General features: G+C 46.5%; 1 protein-coding gene across 1 annotated transcript in view; it reads right to left on the bottom strand.

Moving 5' to 3' along the window:
• Positions 1-18633, bottom strand: part of ACER3 (alkaline ceramidase 3) — a 435473-nt gene that overhangs the window by 261262 nt on the left and 155578 nt on the right. Inside the window, exon 2 of the mRNA XM_069640008.1 lies at positions 16798-16908. Within this exon, the coding sequence (XP_069496109.1) occupies positions 16798-16908 (111 nt within the window). The remainder of the gene's footprint in view (positions 1-16797; positions 16909-18633) is intronic.

The raw sequence follows: 18633 nt of genomic DNA on the forward strand, positions 1-18633 counted from the left end.
TTTGCGTATCGTCACCTCTCGAACGGCCACATATTGAGGGATTTGAAACAGCATGTTTTGGACCCTCTCGTTGGAGGGGAAGACGAGGCCGTCCTTTGTTTCGAATTAGAGCCCATAGGAATTGTTTGATCTGGCTGGGGTCTGAGCTGGACTTCTTCTCGTTGGTGGAGAAGCCCAGTTGAATCAAAAGGTCTACAGTCTTTTGGGTATTTGAGAAGCATGCTTCGTAAGAATCCCCTGTTATGAGCCAATCGTCGAGGTAAGAGTATACTGGGATGGACAACCTGCGCAGGTGGGCCGCTGCCACTGCCAGTACCTTCGTGAATACTCTCGGTGCTGATGCTATGCCGAAGGGTAGCACTCTGAACTGGTAGTGTTTGCCCTCTATCATTAACCTCAGGTATTTCCTGTGCGCTGGCAACATTAAAATATGAAAGTATGCATCTTTCATGTCCAGTGTTGTCATGTAATCTCCCTGTGAAAGCAGGAGGGATTACCTCTTGTAGAGTCACCATACGAAACTTTTGAGGTTTGACAAATTTGTTCGCTGGGCGCAAATCTAGTACAGGGCGCATGGTTAAGTCCTTTTTGGGTACAAGGAGGTACACTGAATAAATACCTTCCGTTACCTGGGATAGAGGCACAACCTCTATAGATCCTTTTTCTAGTAGTTCGTCCACTTCTTGAAGAAGGATGGCGAGGTGTTCTGGCGACATGCGTCGTCCCCTTGGGGGTCGGTACGTAGAGGAACGGTTGAATTCTATACAGTAGCCGCGGGCTATGGTTGATAGTACCCAGCGGTCAGATGTTATACCCTCCCATGCTGGAAGAAAGGATGTTAACCGGCCCCCGACTGGCAAAGCATGGGAGGGGCCCGAATCTTTGAGTCATTTGGTGTTGGTGGTTTGGGAACCTCTAGGGGTGGGACCCTGACCTCTACCCTTGCCACGACGTTGTCCTCTTTGGTTATATTGTCCACTGGTGCCATGGTTAGAAGACCAGTTACCTGCAGAGTATTGCTGCTGCTGTTGTTGCTGCTGGCGTTGGCCTTGAAAAAAACATTTGTTGCCATAACCACGTTTGTTGGGAGGCCTTGAAATTTGATCTAGTGTCTTGATTGTGTCAAATTCCTTCTTTGCGGTCTCTAGTGCCTCATCCACCGCCTTACCAAGGAGGTTTGCATCTTCTATAGGTTTGTTAATAAGAGATTTTTTTTGCCACTGCTTTTACTCACTGTGCCTTTCACAGATGGGAAATTTCCATTTGCATATACACGTGTTTCACCCTTGTTGGGGATCATCAGTGAGGTGAAGCTGATGCCTCTCTAAGCACAGCTTCACCTCACTGATGATCCCCAACAAGGATGAAACACGTGTATGGGGTTGCTGGTTGTACTCTCGTTCAGGTTGGAATTGCCATTGCATTTCGGTGCTGGACTGCCCCTGGGCAGGACAAAGACTGATATGCAAATGGATATTTCCCATCTGTGAAAGGCACAGTGAGTAAAAGCAGTGGCTGCGAACTCTCAAGTGGTTAATAACCACTGAACAGGTTATCAAGTCTGTTCTTTCGAGAGAGGGACGCCCGCTACCTTTGCAAAACTTGTTAATAAGAGATGCTTGTGTTTCAAGTTTAAAGCCTGAATTATGTAGCCATACATGGCGTTTGAGTAGGATTCCTTGGACTAGGGAACGCCCAGCCGTCTCTGCAGCATCCAGAGTACTTGTAATGATGCTTTGGTTGACTAAGGTCCCTTCAGTCACTGTGGCTAGAAGGCGACTATGTAGGGGTTCCGGTACCTCCTCAATGTCCTTACGTAGTTTGCTCCATTGTGCATCTGTGTAACTTGCCAGCAGAGAGTTGTTGTTGGCAATTCTTGCGGAAAAGGCAGCTGAGGCTGCAATCCTCTTTCCTAGGGCATACAATTTTTTACCCTCTTTATCTGGTGGTGCCTTGCTAGTTGGCAGCGGGACCCCTGCTCTCTTCCTGGTATTTGTCACCACTAAGGAGTCTGATACAGAGTGGCCACTGATTTATAACGGGTCCGATGGAGAAGGATTAAATAATGTTTCTATCCTCGGGTTGACCCCTCTGATCAACGCGCGAGTGGATAGTGAAGGAATAATTTGTCTCTTTACTGAGGCGAGGAGGGGAATGGTTTGGCTGACAGGGGGTTTTCTCCTTAATGATCTTTTCTACAAAGTCAATGTCAGGAGAAGTTTACCCCGGTCTCGATCTCGCTGCTGCCTTGCGTAGGAGTGCATTAAAGGTAGGTTGATCGTCTATTGGAGATGCATTCCTAATAGGTGAGCCTTTGGGTGGGGATAGGTTTATGGCTTCAGGGTCTGAAAACACTGATGGGGACTGCCAGGGCTGTGAAGCGCCTTCTTCTGGGTCTTCTCCGAAGCCCCCCTCACCCATATCCAGGTTGTCTTCAACACCTTCCTCCTCTAGGTTTTGTTCCCCTTCATTGCCTAAGAATTCGTCATCATCCTGAAAGTGGGGGTCCTCTCCAGTGAGGTCATATAGATCTACATCCTCTTGGGGGGGATCAAACAGCCTGGGGTACTTGGCCATGGGATCCTCCTGAGGTCCCTCTCTTGATCTCTTGGGTGTTGGAAGGTTCCGAGTCTCCATAAAACTCTCCATTTTGTCCATACAGAACTGGAGTCTTTCTAGGGTTTCTTGAGGTACCCCGGAGCGGTCAGGGGGAGAAAAGGGAGGGCCTTCCGTTAGAAAACGCTTCAACCTATCCCATAACGTCGAAGAGTGGTTCCCCTCGCCTTCTGAAAAGCCTTCTGGTAGGCTAGGAGTCCCTCTCGACTGAGCGGGTGGTTCCTGCCTTCCTTCTGACCTTTTCGGCGTTTCCCGGGCCTTATGAGCGGTAACCGACGTCTCTTTCACCATACGTCTCTGGCTATCGGTGGAAATAATCCTCGCCAGGCTCTTGACAACTAAACTGCCTGTCGAGGGTACCTCCGGCGTCGATGTTGACCAAAAATTGTAAACACTAGTAAGCCCAACAAGATAGAACTTCAAGTCCCCAAAACATCCCCACTCAGTAAATACAAACCAGAACCAAACCATCCACCTCCCTACCCACTCCCCAACCCCGAGCACCTGGACGTCACAACCCCTCCCCAACAATACCAACCCCTTCCAGACCCCACCCACCCCATCCCTGAGCGCCTGGAAAGACTGACATCAAACCGCCGCACCCCCAGGCCACCAGGTGTCGCCTCCACCAGGGCAAATCACAACTGTAGAAAGCACGAAATTCTGAGCCCCCCTCCCCTTAGCACAACCAGCAGAAATCGCATAGTAAACTTCTTCCCCTCGTCCCACCACACCAGACACCTCCGTAGTATGGGACACAGGCAACCAAAAAAGAACTTTTCATAGGCAAACACCAGTCCCCCGAGCATTGAGGCACACATTTCGAACCAAGACCCCAACACGCCGATTAAGTCACCGGCTGCTCTGGGGAGGGAGGAGCCACTTTTATAAACTTTCTGTGACCTCGGACGCGGCGTCGCCCTGCGCTCTCCAAGGGAGGATCACAATCTCCTTTTTCCTTATTCCCTACATCCAGGGCCTTCTTCGCGGTGGAGTCACCCAGTAGTTCTCCAGTCACTCTCTGGATATCAGACTCCGCAACCAGGGAGTACTTAACGCCATCAAACTCAAAAGAGAGCGAGAACGGGTGGCCCCACCTATATCTCACCCCCTTAGAGTGCAGCCACCTCGTAAGGGGTCCACAAAGTCTCCGACGGGCGAGAGTGAGCGCCAAAAGCTCTTGAAAGATCGATATTTTAGCACCCTCCAGTCCAAAGGGCCTTTCCTGCGCACCAGTTCAAGTAGCTTGGTTTTCTCTGTAAAGTAATAAAATTTCACCAGGATGTCCACCAGCTCTATGGGCTCTGTCAATTGTAGGCTCGCTGCTGTTTTCTCCATCAAACAGTTTACTTATGATTGCCTTGACCACTTTCAATATGTCGAGCGGCGTCTCCCCCTCCCGCTCCGGGACCCAGAGGAACCTCAGGTTGGAGCGTCTCTCCCTGTTTTCAAGGTCATCCAACTTGAGGGTAACCTTCTCCTCCCTCCTCTCCAGTTCCGCTAATCTCACGTCAAACTGCGTTTCAAAGAGGTCAGCTGAGGTTTGGTTGGCCTCAAGTGCTTGGACCATATCCTCCACTGAATCCATCTTCTTGTCAAGGGAGTCAAGTCTTCTGCCTATGTCTGCCCTGAAACCGCAAATTTCCTCCTCTTACGACTCATTGATTGCGAATCCATTTCCCCTGGATTACTCGAGGCCTGCATGCTGTTCCTGCTCTCAGGAAGGTTGGGGGCCCGCCGAAACCTCTGCAGAGCCTGTGCCCAGTCCATCCAAAGCACCAGTGAGCACCCACAACCTGCACACAACCCACCACTCTCCCCTGCAGCACCCTGGACCCACACACCAGACCAGCCCCAGGCCGCGTCAATGCCAGTGACACCTCACCCCTCCGAGCCGGCCAGGGGGGCCTCAGAAGATGGACTGCCACGACCTAAAGAACTGTACTTGACGTGCAACCCACTGTAGCAAAATCAGTAGCGCGGGCATCCAGCACCACCAGCGGGCGGACCGATATATTTGTGCAGGAAAGTAGACTTTCAGTTAACCTGAGGCAAAGGAGAAATCCGCTGAGCTCTTGCAATAATACTAGACTGAGCGCCTTAATGATGACACTAGGACCATTATTGAGGAGGGAATTGTAGATGGTGTAAGTTCTATTGAACGATTCCCTGGCGTGCACGGGCTATGTCTTTTTTTTTGTCTCCTTTTGTTTCCCTTCCCTTCAATGCAGCACCGGTCCTGCACTCCAGCCAGACAGAGTCCACCGGGGGGGGGGGCTTCTCCCTCCACCGTCACTCCCTGCAAGTAGAGGTGACACTTCCCAGTCCACAATTTATGTACAGGGGACTCTACTGTCCCCCCCTGCCCAGAGATGGGAGGGGGCCCCAGCCAGCTGCCTTCCGAAACACGCTCCAGCAGCGTGGCCCCAAACCCAGCCGCCTGCTTGGCATCCACAGTCCGGGCCACGGGGTGATTCCACACTCCTCCGCCTCCTCCTCCCTGCTCACCTTCAGACTCGGCGGGAGGGGAGGGCTTCCCCCGGGTCCAAACACCCCGCTGGGCCGCCTTCACTGGGAGGCCAACCACGTCCAGGCACGGCCAAGCAGCGGCCGCACAACACCTTGTTGCCCCGCGCCAGGCGCCCGAGTCGTCCTCTGTTGCCGGATACCGTCCACAACCGGTGACCAAGCTCGCCGCTCGCAGGTTTCCTCTGGCTGCGAGCGTGCAAGAGAGGCTCCTGCCCCTCCCCCACTGCCAACAGGCAGGACACTGCTCCGTTCCTTCGGCCGGCAAGGCCACTCTGCTAATCCTGCTCACAACAGGGAACAGGGGTGCTCTCAGTAGCTTCGGCACCCTTGGGCCCCAAAATCACGCTCCACCGCTGCACTTCAGTATCAGGAAACCAAGGAGAGGGACGGGGGTCGATTCCCGCAGTGCTGGGGGGGCTGAAATTTTTAAAAATAGGCACCCCGGGACGGAGACCAACTGAGATTCTTCAGCTCATCTCGGCGCCCCCTGGCGGCTCCGCAAAAAACAAATTTGTTACATCAACTATAAATACATTTCTTTCTTGGCCTTAAAATCTGTGGGAAAAACACAACTAAAATCTGTATTCCTTTTTAGCAACAATCCTTTTTATGTTTGCTAATCCAGCAGACTTTTTAGTTTTAGGTCATTTTAAAGTTTCCTCAGTACTCCTCTGACAGCTGTCATTCAGGTAGCCCCGGGTACTGCACCCAGATTTTGGCATAGATGCTGTCAGTTTTCAGACTTTGTATGTTGCTTCATTTGATACATGAATTTTAGCACCAGGCAAGATTTTGAATGTGGACAAGTGTTGTGTATCGGCATTTAGGTTTTTTTAGCAACAAATCAAATGTCATGTGTAAGCACATTTTGGGGTTTCACTTGCAAAGTGCTGCTTCTCTCTGCACTCAGTTTGTTGGTCATGGAGCCCACTGGCACCTTTTCTGCATGGTGTACTCTATTTCCCCGCACATGCATCATGGGTGGTAGGTTGTGCATCCCTCTTTTTGTGTGCTGAAGCACATGGTTTTTTGTAGGTTTTTGGCGCACACAAGGGTTTTGCCACCATTGTTGCTATTTCTTTCACTGTAACTGGCAGGGTGATGCCGCATAGTATAGCAGAGTGGGTCAATACATCCCACATGATGCAGTAGTGTAGAGTGCTAGGAACCAGGTTCTGCAACAAGGAGAGATTTGAGGTTGGATTTAAATAGTGGTAGAGTTGGAGTAGTACATAGAGGGAAAGACAATCATTATGTGTGCTTGTATTGGTAAAAGGGCCCTCTAAAATCAACTTATTTTAATTATGGATTTATGCTTTTGTGTTGCGTCTTTTGAGAATCCATGTGTGCTATAGTGATGCTTGTGTGACATCATGGATGAGCTGGTGAGGTAATAAAAGGTTTTATGTGTGGTATCTGTTACCAGCTTTCTACCTGTGGCCTGTGCATGTCGTCGGACCTCAAAACCACTGCAGGGAGGTGTTGCAATTTTGCAGCCATGGTCTACCTTTTCAAAAGGTGGAGTCGACAAACCAACTTTAGAAATATAGAAAAACATGGAGGTAATTTTATCCATATGCACTGGACATAAAAGTACTGAAATTGTTTAGGATCTCCAGAAAACTCCTCGGGGGCCTCCATATCATTGGTGAAAGGAGGGCTCATAATTATGCTACCGATAGTCCCAGAAGGTCTTGTACAAGAATTTTAAATTCCAATATTCTAAATTTGGTCTTGGGATAATCTGAGACTGTAATTGACTGATTTACATTTAGGTCCATGCAAGCAGTGATTTAGTATGGCAAATCTTTCAGTGGCTGCAGCAAACTCTGGAATAGGTCCTGGACGTGAAACTCTGAAAGACTAGTGACTCCAAGTACAATGTTGAAAATAAGGAAAAAGATATATGTGAAATGGGGATGTAGATTGCATCCTATGTACAGCACCAAACCACAATGGGACACCTTACCTACCAACCTTTCAGAGGTACCACTGTCAAGAACAGCATCACCCAACTCCCAATACATAGAACAGACCTCTGACATCGAAACTGCTGGCAGAAACTGAGTCGGTGTGGCCGCACTAGCATGAGGATGTACTGCATGCTAAGCAAGCCTGACCTCCCCTTGTCGAGAACAGAAATGGGTTTTTCGGCTTAAAACAGACTCAATTGGTCTGAATGAAGACATCCCTTGGCACTCATTGGCCTTGCTTACATGACCTCTGTGTGACACACTGTCACTTTGCAGCTGAATATGAACAGGACTCTTCTTGACCCTCTTTGACCTTATGCTAAGTACCTGTTGTGTCTTTTTACAGCCCTGCTAATGTGGACAGTCCTACAGTGACTGCACGCTCGGTGTTACATTCTCATTAATCTTCATGAGCAGTGTTCATAGTTACTTGTGCACCGTGGGCAGTACATGTTAAATCAACGTGCTTCCCACACTTTCTCACTAACACCACCCGTAACATGCAGTTTCCCCTACATCTGGGCTATTCGCTTTGCCCATAGCATCACTAGGCATATTTTTATTCTACTGCCTGACTTTGCTGAGACAGCCGCGTTTGGCAGGTAATACCGCCCAAGTCCTGCCTGACTTCCGGTTCAGACGTTTTGCCCGTTTTCCGGTTCAGGCATTTTGCCCGACTTCCGGTTCAGGTGGTTTGCCCGACTTCCGGTTCAGGCGTTATGCCTGACTCCCGGCCATGGAGTTCCAGTCGCTCACGTGACCGACGTTCGACCTGATGAGCTGGGACTACATCCTGAATGGAAATGGGCTGCACTACCATCCGCTGGGAAAGGCAGCACCTCGACGCGCCCATTTCTCCTGTGCAAGTAAGTGCCAATGGACCATGCTGGACCCTGCAGCTCACATTGGGCTGCTTCATTTATCTACCGCAAACGCCCCCTGGACGGACATTATACATCGACACCAGCAGACACTTGTGCCTGCTTTGCTAACTGCTGGTGGACCCAGTTTAAGCACACGTTTCATTTTCCCCACAGAGAGCCGGGGACTCGGATCCATGTGTGCCTTTTACATGTGGGTACACCTATTTTTCCAGCTATGACTACCTGAGCAGGGACCTATCTAAGGTATGGCTGAACACCAAACTATCTGTTATTTATATTGTAACACTTTGCCTACTAAGCCCCCTTTCGTTAATTACCTGCTGGGGCTCCCTGTGACTTCCTTTTCACTATTGTTCATGTCTGGACGGATGTCAATTAAGTATCCGACATTGGGAGTACCTGATGATAGGCCATATATGATCCACCTTTGTTCTCTTACACCTTTGACTTAATTATGGAGCATGCATATATGGGCATCCGCTCAAAACCTGTAATAGGATCGTGATGAACTATGTGTCCCTTCTTCCTAAATGGATAGTAATACTAGTACCAGCAGTGTTGCTTAGGTGGATGACAACTAATTGTGTGTCATTCACATTCAATTGAATTGATGTTATTAGCTCTGACGTGAATATGGCTACATACACTTCCTTTTGCTTCCCATAGGTTCCCTCTCCATGTGATCCAGCCGCACGGCACTTACATCTTGGGGGTAAAGTATTGACAATCCCTATATGTTGAACCCTTCCTCCCTCAATATTGTCAGTCTTTTAATTACCCATACCAGACTGTACCAATTGATGTGAGCCGAAGACTGTCCTGATGATAGCGGCTTCACCCGTACACATGCCACAGAAACCGGTCCACAGTGGTTGCTACTTACAAGAGGCACAAATCATGCCTACCTTGTAGTTTGAGCATTCTTTTTTACCAACTACCCATGACCCGTCATATCTACATCATTTCACGATGGACTAGGGGACTTGGTGTCTTCTTCGTCGTTTGTTATGTCGAACATTGTATGTCAATGTATGTGTGTCGTTTTTAGACCTGAGTCCACCATGGCCAGAAAGACAATCTAGTGGCTAATAAACTGACAGATACCCCACTAGATGCCTCTCCAATTGACCATAGGTGCACCTTTTTAAGTGACCATTGAGCACTTCTCTTCCTTTTTCCACTTACACATAGTGGAATAGAGTGGCATAGGTCCAACAAGGCTGAAAGTATTACTTACCTAGAAGTGGTTAGTTTATCTCTTTTTCTATCCACTGTTTGTAAGCGGCTCAGCACCGTTACCTAGAGGAGGTTTTGTATTTAGGCAGGGTTAGTTAGATATTCACTCTATCCCTTTCTGTCCTTCCGTCACAACCTTGTTTGTACACGTACCCTCTCTTTGGGTGCTAGTACATTGGTCCTGGTCCACATAGGCCTCTGGATTTCCTGAAGAGCTATAACCCATTTTTCCATACAGTGGGTTTTGCCCTAGGTTTGTGTTAAAACTATTTTAGAGTAAGGGCCATACCCTGTTTACTCTCCCTCCCGCTCTAACGGTTCTTTTACTCGACTTCAGAGTAGGACAATATTGGTTCATCAAATGGATCGCAACAAACTGTCCCCCTTAACACCACGGCCATTGCTACCTTGCTCGGCGGCGGGATAGCGGCAATTAATATTAGTTACTACGCTTGCTTCGTTTCAGTAGAGTCCCCACTATACGGATGTCTAAACACTCATATGATACAGGGGAATAGGAGAATGAAATAGATCCTTCTTCGCAGTTGAACCAGACAAGCTGCTAGACGAAACCTTTTCTCTAGTGTGTGCACAATTTAACAACTTTTGAGTAGAAGATGTTGCTGTGGATCAGAACAATAAGAGCTCCAAATGTTTACATGCTCACTGTTAAAGGTTTCCTGCAAGCTATTCGTATTGAAAACTGGTATGACCCTGTGACGAGAGGAAAGTCATCTTCCATTAATATGTGGAGGAAAAGAACAAGCAATGCTTTCCAAATACTAAACACATTTTTTCAATAGCCTCTTGTGATGCAGAACTGAAGGAACATTACTGTGTAAGAGGTGATCTTATTAAACGCCTTTTTTTAAATATAAATCAAAATGTGTCTTGAAGTAAAGATGTAACCTCAGATACAGTTCAAAGTCCTTAAAACAGGTTCACACAATTGTAAATAGACACCAAACATAAGGGAATCAGGCAGTCAAGAGAGTGAGGCTAAGAAGGCATTAGCCAGAAAACGTTGCGAGGACCTGGGCATATGAGAACGGTGTCTGGTAAATGAAATACCTGTAACATAAACCAAATCTGTTTTTAAACTGAACTTTCGTGCAAGGAACAGTTACAAATCAAGTGGCTTAATGCACACGTGGGTAAGGCATTTAAATTAAACCAGTAGCGCATTTACAGATGCAATTAATTCTAAGCAGACTGCACAAAAGAACATTGGCAGGCCAAAGTTTGATAGTATCGATTGCTAGAGTAAGTTCAAAGAGATCCCATAAGGATGCATTTGGGCAGGAAGGAGCAGGTAGTCGGGGGAATACCATAGGGATTAGCATGGCCATGGGCAGTCAATGGGTGGGCAAATGACCAAACACCCAGAAGATATGCGTCCCTCTTCACGTCATCCCCCTTCTAGATGGCGTCCAAGTAAATTATTTCTGCTTATAGGTGGCGCCGAAGCTCATGTACTGCACAGACCCCACTCCTCGTCTGTGATGCGTTTACTTGCAATCAAGCCAGGCCTGCTCTGCTTGGATGTCAGGCAACAGTACTACATTTTTTTAACCAAATTGGGAAAATGCTGCCCTGCGCAAAATGTGCTTTGCTGCTTGTGCTGCAAGCTGCAGACCATTTGAGTTGTATGCTCCCCAGTGCCATGTTCGCGCACTGTTGATGCCATGTTCGGTCAGTGTTAAATAAAAATAGAAAATAGTAGTAATAATCGCTAGTTACAATTCTGGAAGGTATATAATGCGGCACGGCCACGGAACAGTACATACACAATCTATGGCATGACAGGAGGCTTCATATTATGCAAAACAATCTTCACTTCTGAACCACAGCAGCAAAGACAAACTTTTACAAACAAAAAAGTTTAAATAACAGAACTAAATACAGTTCACAGTCACTGTAAGGGGAGTTCCCCAATCCAGCATGGAGGACGGGTCATGCCCTGCAGGTGAACAATGGGCAGAGATCCTACTCTATATAGGTCCTTTACTTTAAACCCAACTCCTCTTTCTTTGCTTCTGAGCCACACGCTAAGTCACTCCTCTCATGTGCCTTTGCTGTAGGCCTCTCATTGTGTGATACTTTGTATTTGTTAATAATTGTTGCACTGCTTAGTCAGTTCAGTTTCTCTTTTTTACATTGCTTGCTTGCCTCTATTAAGGTTTTCCCTGTGTTTATTTAGTTAACCTCATAAATCATTTTGTTTGCAGGGTGGGACAACCGCGGCTTATTTCCGCGTTCGGTTTTCATTGGCATTGAAGTTTCTCTTGTATTTCGGAAACCCATCGCAAGTCAGAAGCTTCGCTTCAGGCCTGCCGCACGCATAGGTTCATTTTTCATATACGTTCCTTTCAGGTACTTTCAGCGCGCTAGAATCATCGTGGGGTTGTTAGAAGTTACTTTCACTTCACAACCGTCTTGCGTAGGCCTTGCTACGTTTTCCCTTATTTATTGGGATTTGCGCGCACAGGCTTATCAGGAGCTTGCTACAGGCATTGCACGAGCAGCTCCCTCTTTTCATTTTAATTAGTTTTTGCTTCATTTGGTGAATACATTTTGAATAGTTTGATGAAGATTCGAAATTGATTAATGTTTTAAAATAATTTGACAATTGCACTTTCTCAAGTACCTTGGCCTGCTCGGCTTCAGGTTTCACCTGTCCGTTTTGCGAGTTCTCTCTTGGAAGCAAGACCACACAGAACAACAGGGGCTCGAATAACGTACCCATGCTTAGAAACCCGATAAGCGGGGGGTTTTAGCACATTGTAGGAAGATAATAATGGATTTATAACTTTATGGCATTTGTTCTGGAAAAATGTTGGCACAGCTGGTTCGCCTTGTGATATGGCACACCACGGCCTGCTCGGCTTCAGGCTTGGCCTGAATTATATTGCAAGGTTATCCCTCGTATGCTGCAGAGTGCCACACGCCACACCCTGCTACGGTGAGCAGCTTGGATACGCGATTGCGCAGTATGGTATTTTCCAAGGTTTCCTCTGTTACGATGTGAATGTGAGTCATGTTGGAGGAACATTAACCCTTACCTGCTGGGTATGTGGTTATATTAAGTGGAAATAATAGAATGTTTTCTTTTTTCTTCTAGTAAAAGTGAGAATACAGCCATTGGTACCACGGTCAGTCTTCATTTGACACTGTTGGTCAATCCTTGGTTTTTCCTCACTAATCTCAGCCTTAGGTGCCTAGGAGATAGATTTTCTGATCTAAGCTCTCTTTAGGTACATTAGTTAGCCAATTACGTTACAGGACAACTCAGCCCTTTCTCATCTTTCCCTAGCCCCCCCACCATGTTAAGCAGGGAAGGGGGGTAACATTGTTTATCTGTTTTTCTTTATAAGGGTGGCCCTCTTCCTGGATGTGACCGCTTCATGGTATCCTTTTAGTCCCAAAAAGGGGTAAATAAGGCCTTGAGGATTATCAAGGAATGTTATCGAATGTGTTGGATCAGATTGCCCAGACTTTGGTATTGGCTTGGCATGTTGATGTGAGAGTCCTGCGGCGCTGGACTCTAGGGACGTTTGCCTGCTCAGCATCACAAACGCCTTTATTTCTATAGAATGGCGTAAGTCTTTGCTCATGCGACTCCATCCCAATTGGCCTTTAGGCAAGGTTGCTTTTGTTAAGCTACTTGCCCCTCAGGAAATAGAGCTTGCGCCTTTGACTGTTTTTTCTCCCAGGGATCTACCCATCCTCGACAAAGCTCATCAGGAGGTGTGCACTATTACTGCTCTGCTCGAGGGGCTTGAACACAATTTTTTGGCTCCTTTCGAAAGGTTGTGCCGGCAGGGGTCCTGCTAGACCTAGGGTATCTCCTGTAATGCCTCATGTACTGGCCAGAGTTTTTTCTTGGAGGGTGTTCACCTTATAATTTCAGGGGGTTGCAGTAAGTTAAAGAGGGTTCATTTTGAGTATTTCCTCTGTGCCAATTTCCCGTGTCTCCTTACCCAGTGTTCAGTGAGGCAAGGAGAATATGCATGTGTGTGGAAGTCAGTGACCTCATAGTTTCTTGATTGTGAACGCAATAACTATGCTCCCGCTACATGGGGGGGGGTTGGGGGAGGGATTCTGCCCAACAATAACAATTTACTGGAAAGTTCTAACATATATTTGATACATCATTCAAAATGGAAGGGTTTATTATACTTATTGGCGCCCTTCTCCCGGCGGATTGTATGATAAGGTAGACCTCAGGGTTGAGGGCTAGTTGGTTCCTGTTTTTCCTCCTTGTCAGGAGTTTCCTCTTCAGTTCCACTGATGGGTTCACGCTTAACTATGCACCTCCCTTTCGGTTTGGCTTTTTCCCCAGCAGCCCCCCGGTGCTTCACCAGGTTAATGAGGCTGGCGATAGCTCACGTCAGTTCCAAGGGGATTTTTTGGATAATTATTTCTTTGTCGACAGTTAGCGGTGTCCCTTCTATAATCATGGGGTTGTTTTCGTTATATATACACAAGAGATTAGAGCTCTGCATCTTCATCCGTCTGGATGACGGACCCTCTTTCGTAAGGGAGTAATCCATCTTCTTCCCTTGTAAGGGAGGTTTTTTTCCCTCAGTTAGCTAACATGGATGGGCAGATGGTCAGTTCCATCCGAGTCATACTTCTTCATCCTCGTGACAATGTGTCAGTATAGGAGATTGTTCACAGGCAGAGATGGTCCACTATGAGGAAGAAACTGCAGGTCAGCAGTCTGGAACTGTTAGCAAACTCTCTTGCAGTCAAGAGTTTTTCTCTCTCTAGGATTCAATGCCAGTCATCTCCAGGACAGGAACAACATAATGTTAGACAGGACTCACTCTGCCAAAATCGTGTACGTTTGGGTTACAATTTAGTGGTTCTCTTTACCTTGTCCCTTATATGCTAGGTTTGCCGGCTCTGTGGTTAGACTGTGGATCCCAGTGCACTACCTTCAGACTGTTTCCTCCAGGATTGGTCTCTTCCTTGTAGTATGGTTTCCTCCTTTGCCATAATAGCAAGGGTTTTTGGTTCAGCTGCGCATGCAGTTAACATAGCTAGTGTGGGCCTAGGCGGGGGTGGTTTCCAGCATTCTAGGAGTTTACGGGGGATTTTATTAGTATAGATCCTCTCCACCCATGGCCTCTCTCTGTTTTGATAATTCTTTCTCTTTGGAGTGGGTGCTTCTGGGACCCCTCTCTCATTTATTATAACTCTTTTGTCTCTTCCCGATGCTTCCAAGGGCTTTCACAGGACTATATCTGTGTCATCAAGGACTTCAGGGCAGCCTTTAATAGTAAGGGTACCTTTCAGCTTGCAAAAGCTGGGTTAGTAGGTGTGTAGCTCAATTTTTCCATAGCATTACATGTCAATACATTTATTTAACTGCCATTATCCCAACGACACACAGTGGTAAACAGTGGTTAGGCAGTGCTTGGTGTGCAAGGCCTTCAGGTCCTTTGGCATTTGGGTTCCCCTTAGATAGGTGTTTGTTATGCCAGCGGATGTTTACATCATATTGGGTTACTGCGTTGTTTTCTAGTGAAGGGTTGTCTGTGCTACGACTGTTTTCCAAGTTATTAAGGTGGTATTTCTCTTTCCTGTTAAAATGTGTTTTCCGATAACAGACCATTAGATAGGGACAGTCTAATTTTTCTCCCCGGGGGGGGGGGGCATTTTCTTTGTTGCTAAAAGGGGTAGTGTAGGGTTTCCTCCTTCTATTATCCAGGTTTTTTCCAGAGCATTTTAATGTACGAGTTATTAAGTGTTTTAAAATGTTTAAGTGGAATACAGAGGCTCTTAGCCTCCTAATACCTCTCAGCTGCTATTCCTGCGGGAACACTATTGCGGGGTCCCTTGCCCCCCACTTTGACCAAATAGATTAAGTAACTAATGCGGAAAGAGGGAGTTATTACTCCTTTGGTTCTTCAGTTAAGGTACTATGATGTTCAGGAAGTTCTCCTGGGGGGAAAAATTATCAAAGCAGCTGAATGGTCCAGCGTATAATAATTGGAATAATTTTCTTTTATCGCAAGTGTATTGATCATATTGGGGTTAAGGTGCTGCAAGGGCTTCAAACTTGCATAATATGAAGCCTCCTGTCATGCCATAGAATGACTAAATCCCGCACTAACCTGAGAGGGGGTTTAGATTCTATTAAAGACAGGAGGCTAGTATTATCCCCACCCTCCCACCTTCTTTTGTGTTTTTTATAGACCCACCCACCCTGTTCTGTTTCATATTGTTTCAGCTCCGATTGAGAGGACCTATCCAGAAGAGTTTGTGGTAGTGTCCGGTTGAGGAGAGTTTTAGATCCCTCCAGTTTCTCTGGATCCTTTTTCTCCGCGCTTCGCAGTTGGATCGTTGCAGTGGGCATCTGGTGCAAGACAGCTGCAGAAAGAGGAGTTGGGTTTAAAGTAAAAGAACATATATAGAGAAGGGTCCCTGCCCATTGGTCACCTGCAGGGCATGACCCGTCCTCCATGCTGGATTGGGGACCTCCCCTTACAGTGACTGTGAACTGTAGTTAGTTCTGTTATTTAAACTTTTTTGTTTGTAAAAGTTTTTCTTTGCTGCTGTGGTTCAGAAGTAAAGATTGTTTTGCATAATACTCACCTCCTGTCTTTAATAGAATCTAAACCCCCTCTCACATTAGTGCGGGGGATTAGTTATTATCTTTGGCAGTGGTATTCATCTTTTGTTATGCTGAGCCCCACATGAGTACAAATATTGTTGTTAGACTCCCCTTAACCCAGCCAGAAAAATTAGCGTTACCGGCCCACATACTCTAAAGCCCCCTCTTTGTGCAGCCATGTCCTGAGCTCGGCACGTGGTGGGCTCCTAGAGCCAGGCCCGACCCCCAGGCTCAGCTCTGGCTCAGCCCTACCCATGAAATCTCTGGCTCCCACACCTATACGATATGCCATTCACAGGCAGGGTGGCTGGAGAAGTTCAAAGGTTGCAAACATTGAATTGCTTCACATGGTGGAACTCTCCTTCCTCCACACAGTGTACACATTTGTTAGGGTGGCCAGACACGATGGTTTGGGGTGGGGGCAGTCACGGTTTTTCACAGGATTTCACAATACAGTCAAACGTCGCTGTTTTAGGAAAACAATTTCAAGCTGCATCATCAGAGCACTTCTTTGATATCTGGCTGGGTTGCAATAAGCATTTAAAACGATGCAGCAAGAAGTTAAATATGCATATAAGTCAACCTCTGAATAGAAAACAACTCTTATAAACCAATCATTTTGTGGGCTAATCCACTATTCAGCGATATTTTACGACTCCACCTTTGATGGTCCTTTGGCATGTTTAACTCTGCATAATTATCCTTGTTATTTGCTTGGGAATTCTGCTGCTCAAGCCAACATTTGTGACACTCTTGTCACAAATGCCTCTAAATTACGCACACGCGCCCACTGTGAGATGCAATGTTATGTTAATTAGCTAGATATCATTACCGACAAGGTATCCAGTAGTTGAGGGCCTGCAACAAAGATTACCTGGTGGCAAGACATGCTAAGTACAACGTCTTTGACTGGACAGTAAGGAAACCGGAAACAAACCTGCGAGTCCTAAGTAGGCCGCTAGATAGCGCGTCTCCAGGCCGTCCTGCCGAGTCTGAATGGCGCCGTAGATCGGGGGCAGGATCATGATCAGGTTGCTCAGCGTGTTCCCTGCAGCGTGGGAACAGAACAGAGATTTAGTCATGGGCATCGCAGCGCGGCCATAAAGAAAGCTGCAGTCAGACAGTAAACAAGGCTTCAACAGTGCAAGGCAAATTCAAAGAGCATTGGCCTTTTTCCTCAACGTCTCGCTTTACCGCCTCGACAGCTCAAAAGTCAGACCTCAATATATTTTTGCTAACCTTACTTTCATCGACCAACATTTAAACATGGTATGCCTATTCATAGACACATAAATAACATACATCTTGAAGTAACAGTACATGTAATCTGAAATAACATTGTGGCTATCGTGTAGGCCTGGGACACTCCTTTTGTAGACACTACCATAATGGTACCATCGAAGGCAGTTTCTAGACAACTTTTTACCCAAAGTGAAACACTACACTGCATGCCCCCTGCCCCAACTGGCACACATCACTCCTAAACTACACCTCTCTGTCGTGTGACAAAACCCCTCCTCATCTCAATACCAATAAATAATTGCTATATAAATGAGGCTGGTTTCATTACATTGTAATTCAAGTACTTTACAGATTAAATCTAATGTGAAAACACAGCAGTTGCTGCCCAAGTATATGTTTTGTTCTGTCACATGCTCTTAGGGAAGGCCATGCCTGAATGCAGTTTCAAACTGTCCGTACTGGTACACTGCCGTGAGCAGCCTGCTGGGGTCTGAGGGCCAACTGACCGCTGGCCCTGTTTTGCAGGTATGCTGTTCGTACCACCTCACTTGTATTTCGCAAGCGGTGATACTAGACTAACCACATGGATAATTTTCGGACAGAAGGTTATCATTCCAAGATGGACAGGCTGGTACACTCTTATTGTTGTACTCAATCAAAATACCTCTATGAGAGTGGGAAAGAGGACAAATAGCATCAATGAGGGTTCGTGTATGCTTTGCATTAAATCACAGAGCATTTCAGGAATATAACAGTGATCAGAGATATCTATATTTGATTTAAAAATTCTGTGATAAAGGGATTGTATGTGTGAATCTCTAAATGTATAACAGGTGCATGGCTTGGTGCTCACATCATGGTGCACAATACTCACCTAACATTCAAATGTTTGTAAGAATGACCCATACATACTCATTTCGGACAACTTAAGATTTTGTATGCATGTCTGAAATGGCTGCAGCATCAGCCACTCAAATGGGGTACAAGGGCTCTTTTGCTTCTTGTTTTTGGATAATTTTAGATGAGGAAGGGCTGGGTCTCAGTGCGAGCCTGCCTGCCCAACCCCCAATACAGAAACATCTTTAGGGAACTATATCTATTTACAGGACAGGATACCGTACAAGAGACACTCAATAAACAAAGTACAAAAGGCTATACAGAAAGGATTGTACCTCTTACAAACTTTAACCTGACCAGTAATAAGCTGATGAAGAGTTTTAAACAAAACCATCTATTAATGCATAGTAAAGGGTCCACAGTTCATCAGCCACTACCTCCTCACCATTACGGAGGGGGCTCAGGGTTTATTTCTACAAAAAGGAGCAGGCCTATGCTTTATCTAACAGAGCTGGCATTAGCATCTCTCATTCGTGCGGGCCTGCGGCTAGTGAAAATCATGGTGTGGCAGTGTAGAAAGGGTGTTTGGCCTAGTGGATGTACAATTTGAGGAAACTTCTTTGATTGCTTATGTGTTTAAGTGTGGGCACAGTATGGCATACTCATCAGAGCCACATACACAAAATGTTCCAGT

Source organism: Ambystoma mexicanum, chromosome 7q (genome assembly GCF_040938575.1).
Source record: "Ambystoma mexicanum isolate Mex_15411 chromosome 7q, UKY_AmexF1_1, whole genome shotgun sequence".
Taxonomy (NCBI): domain Eukaryota; kingdom Metazoa; phylum Chordata; class Amphibia; order Caudata; family Ambystomatidae; genus Ambystoma; species Ambystoma mexicanum.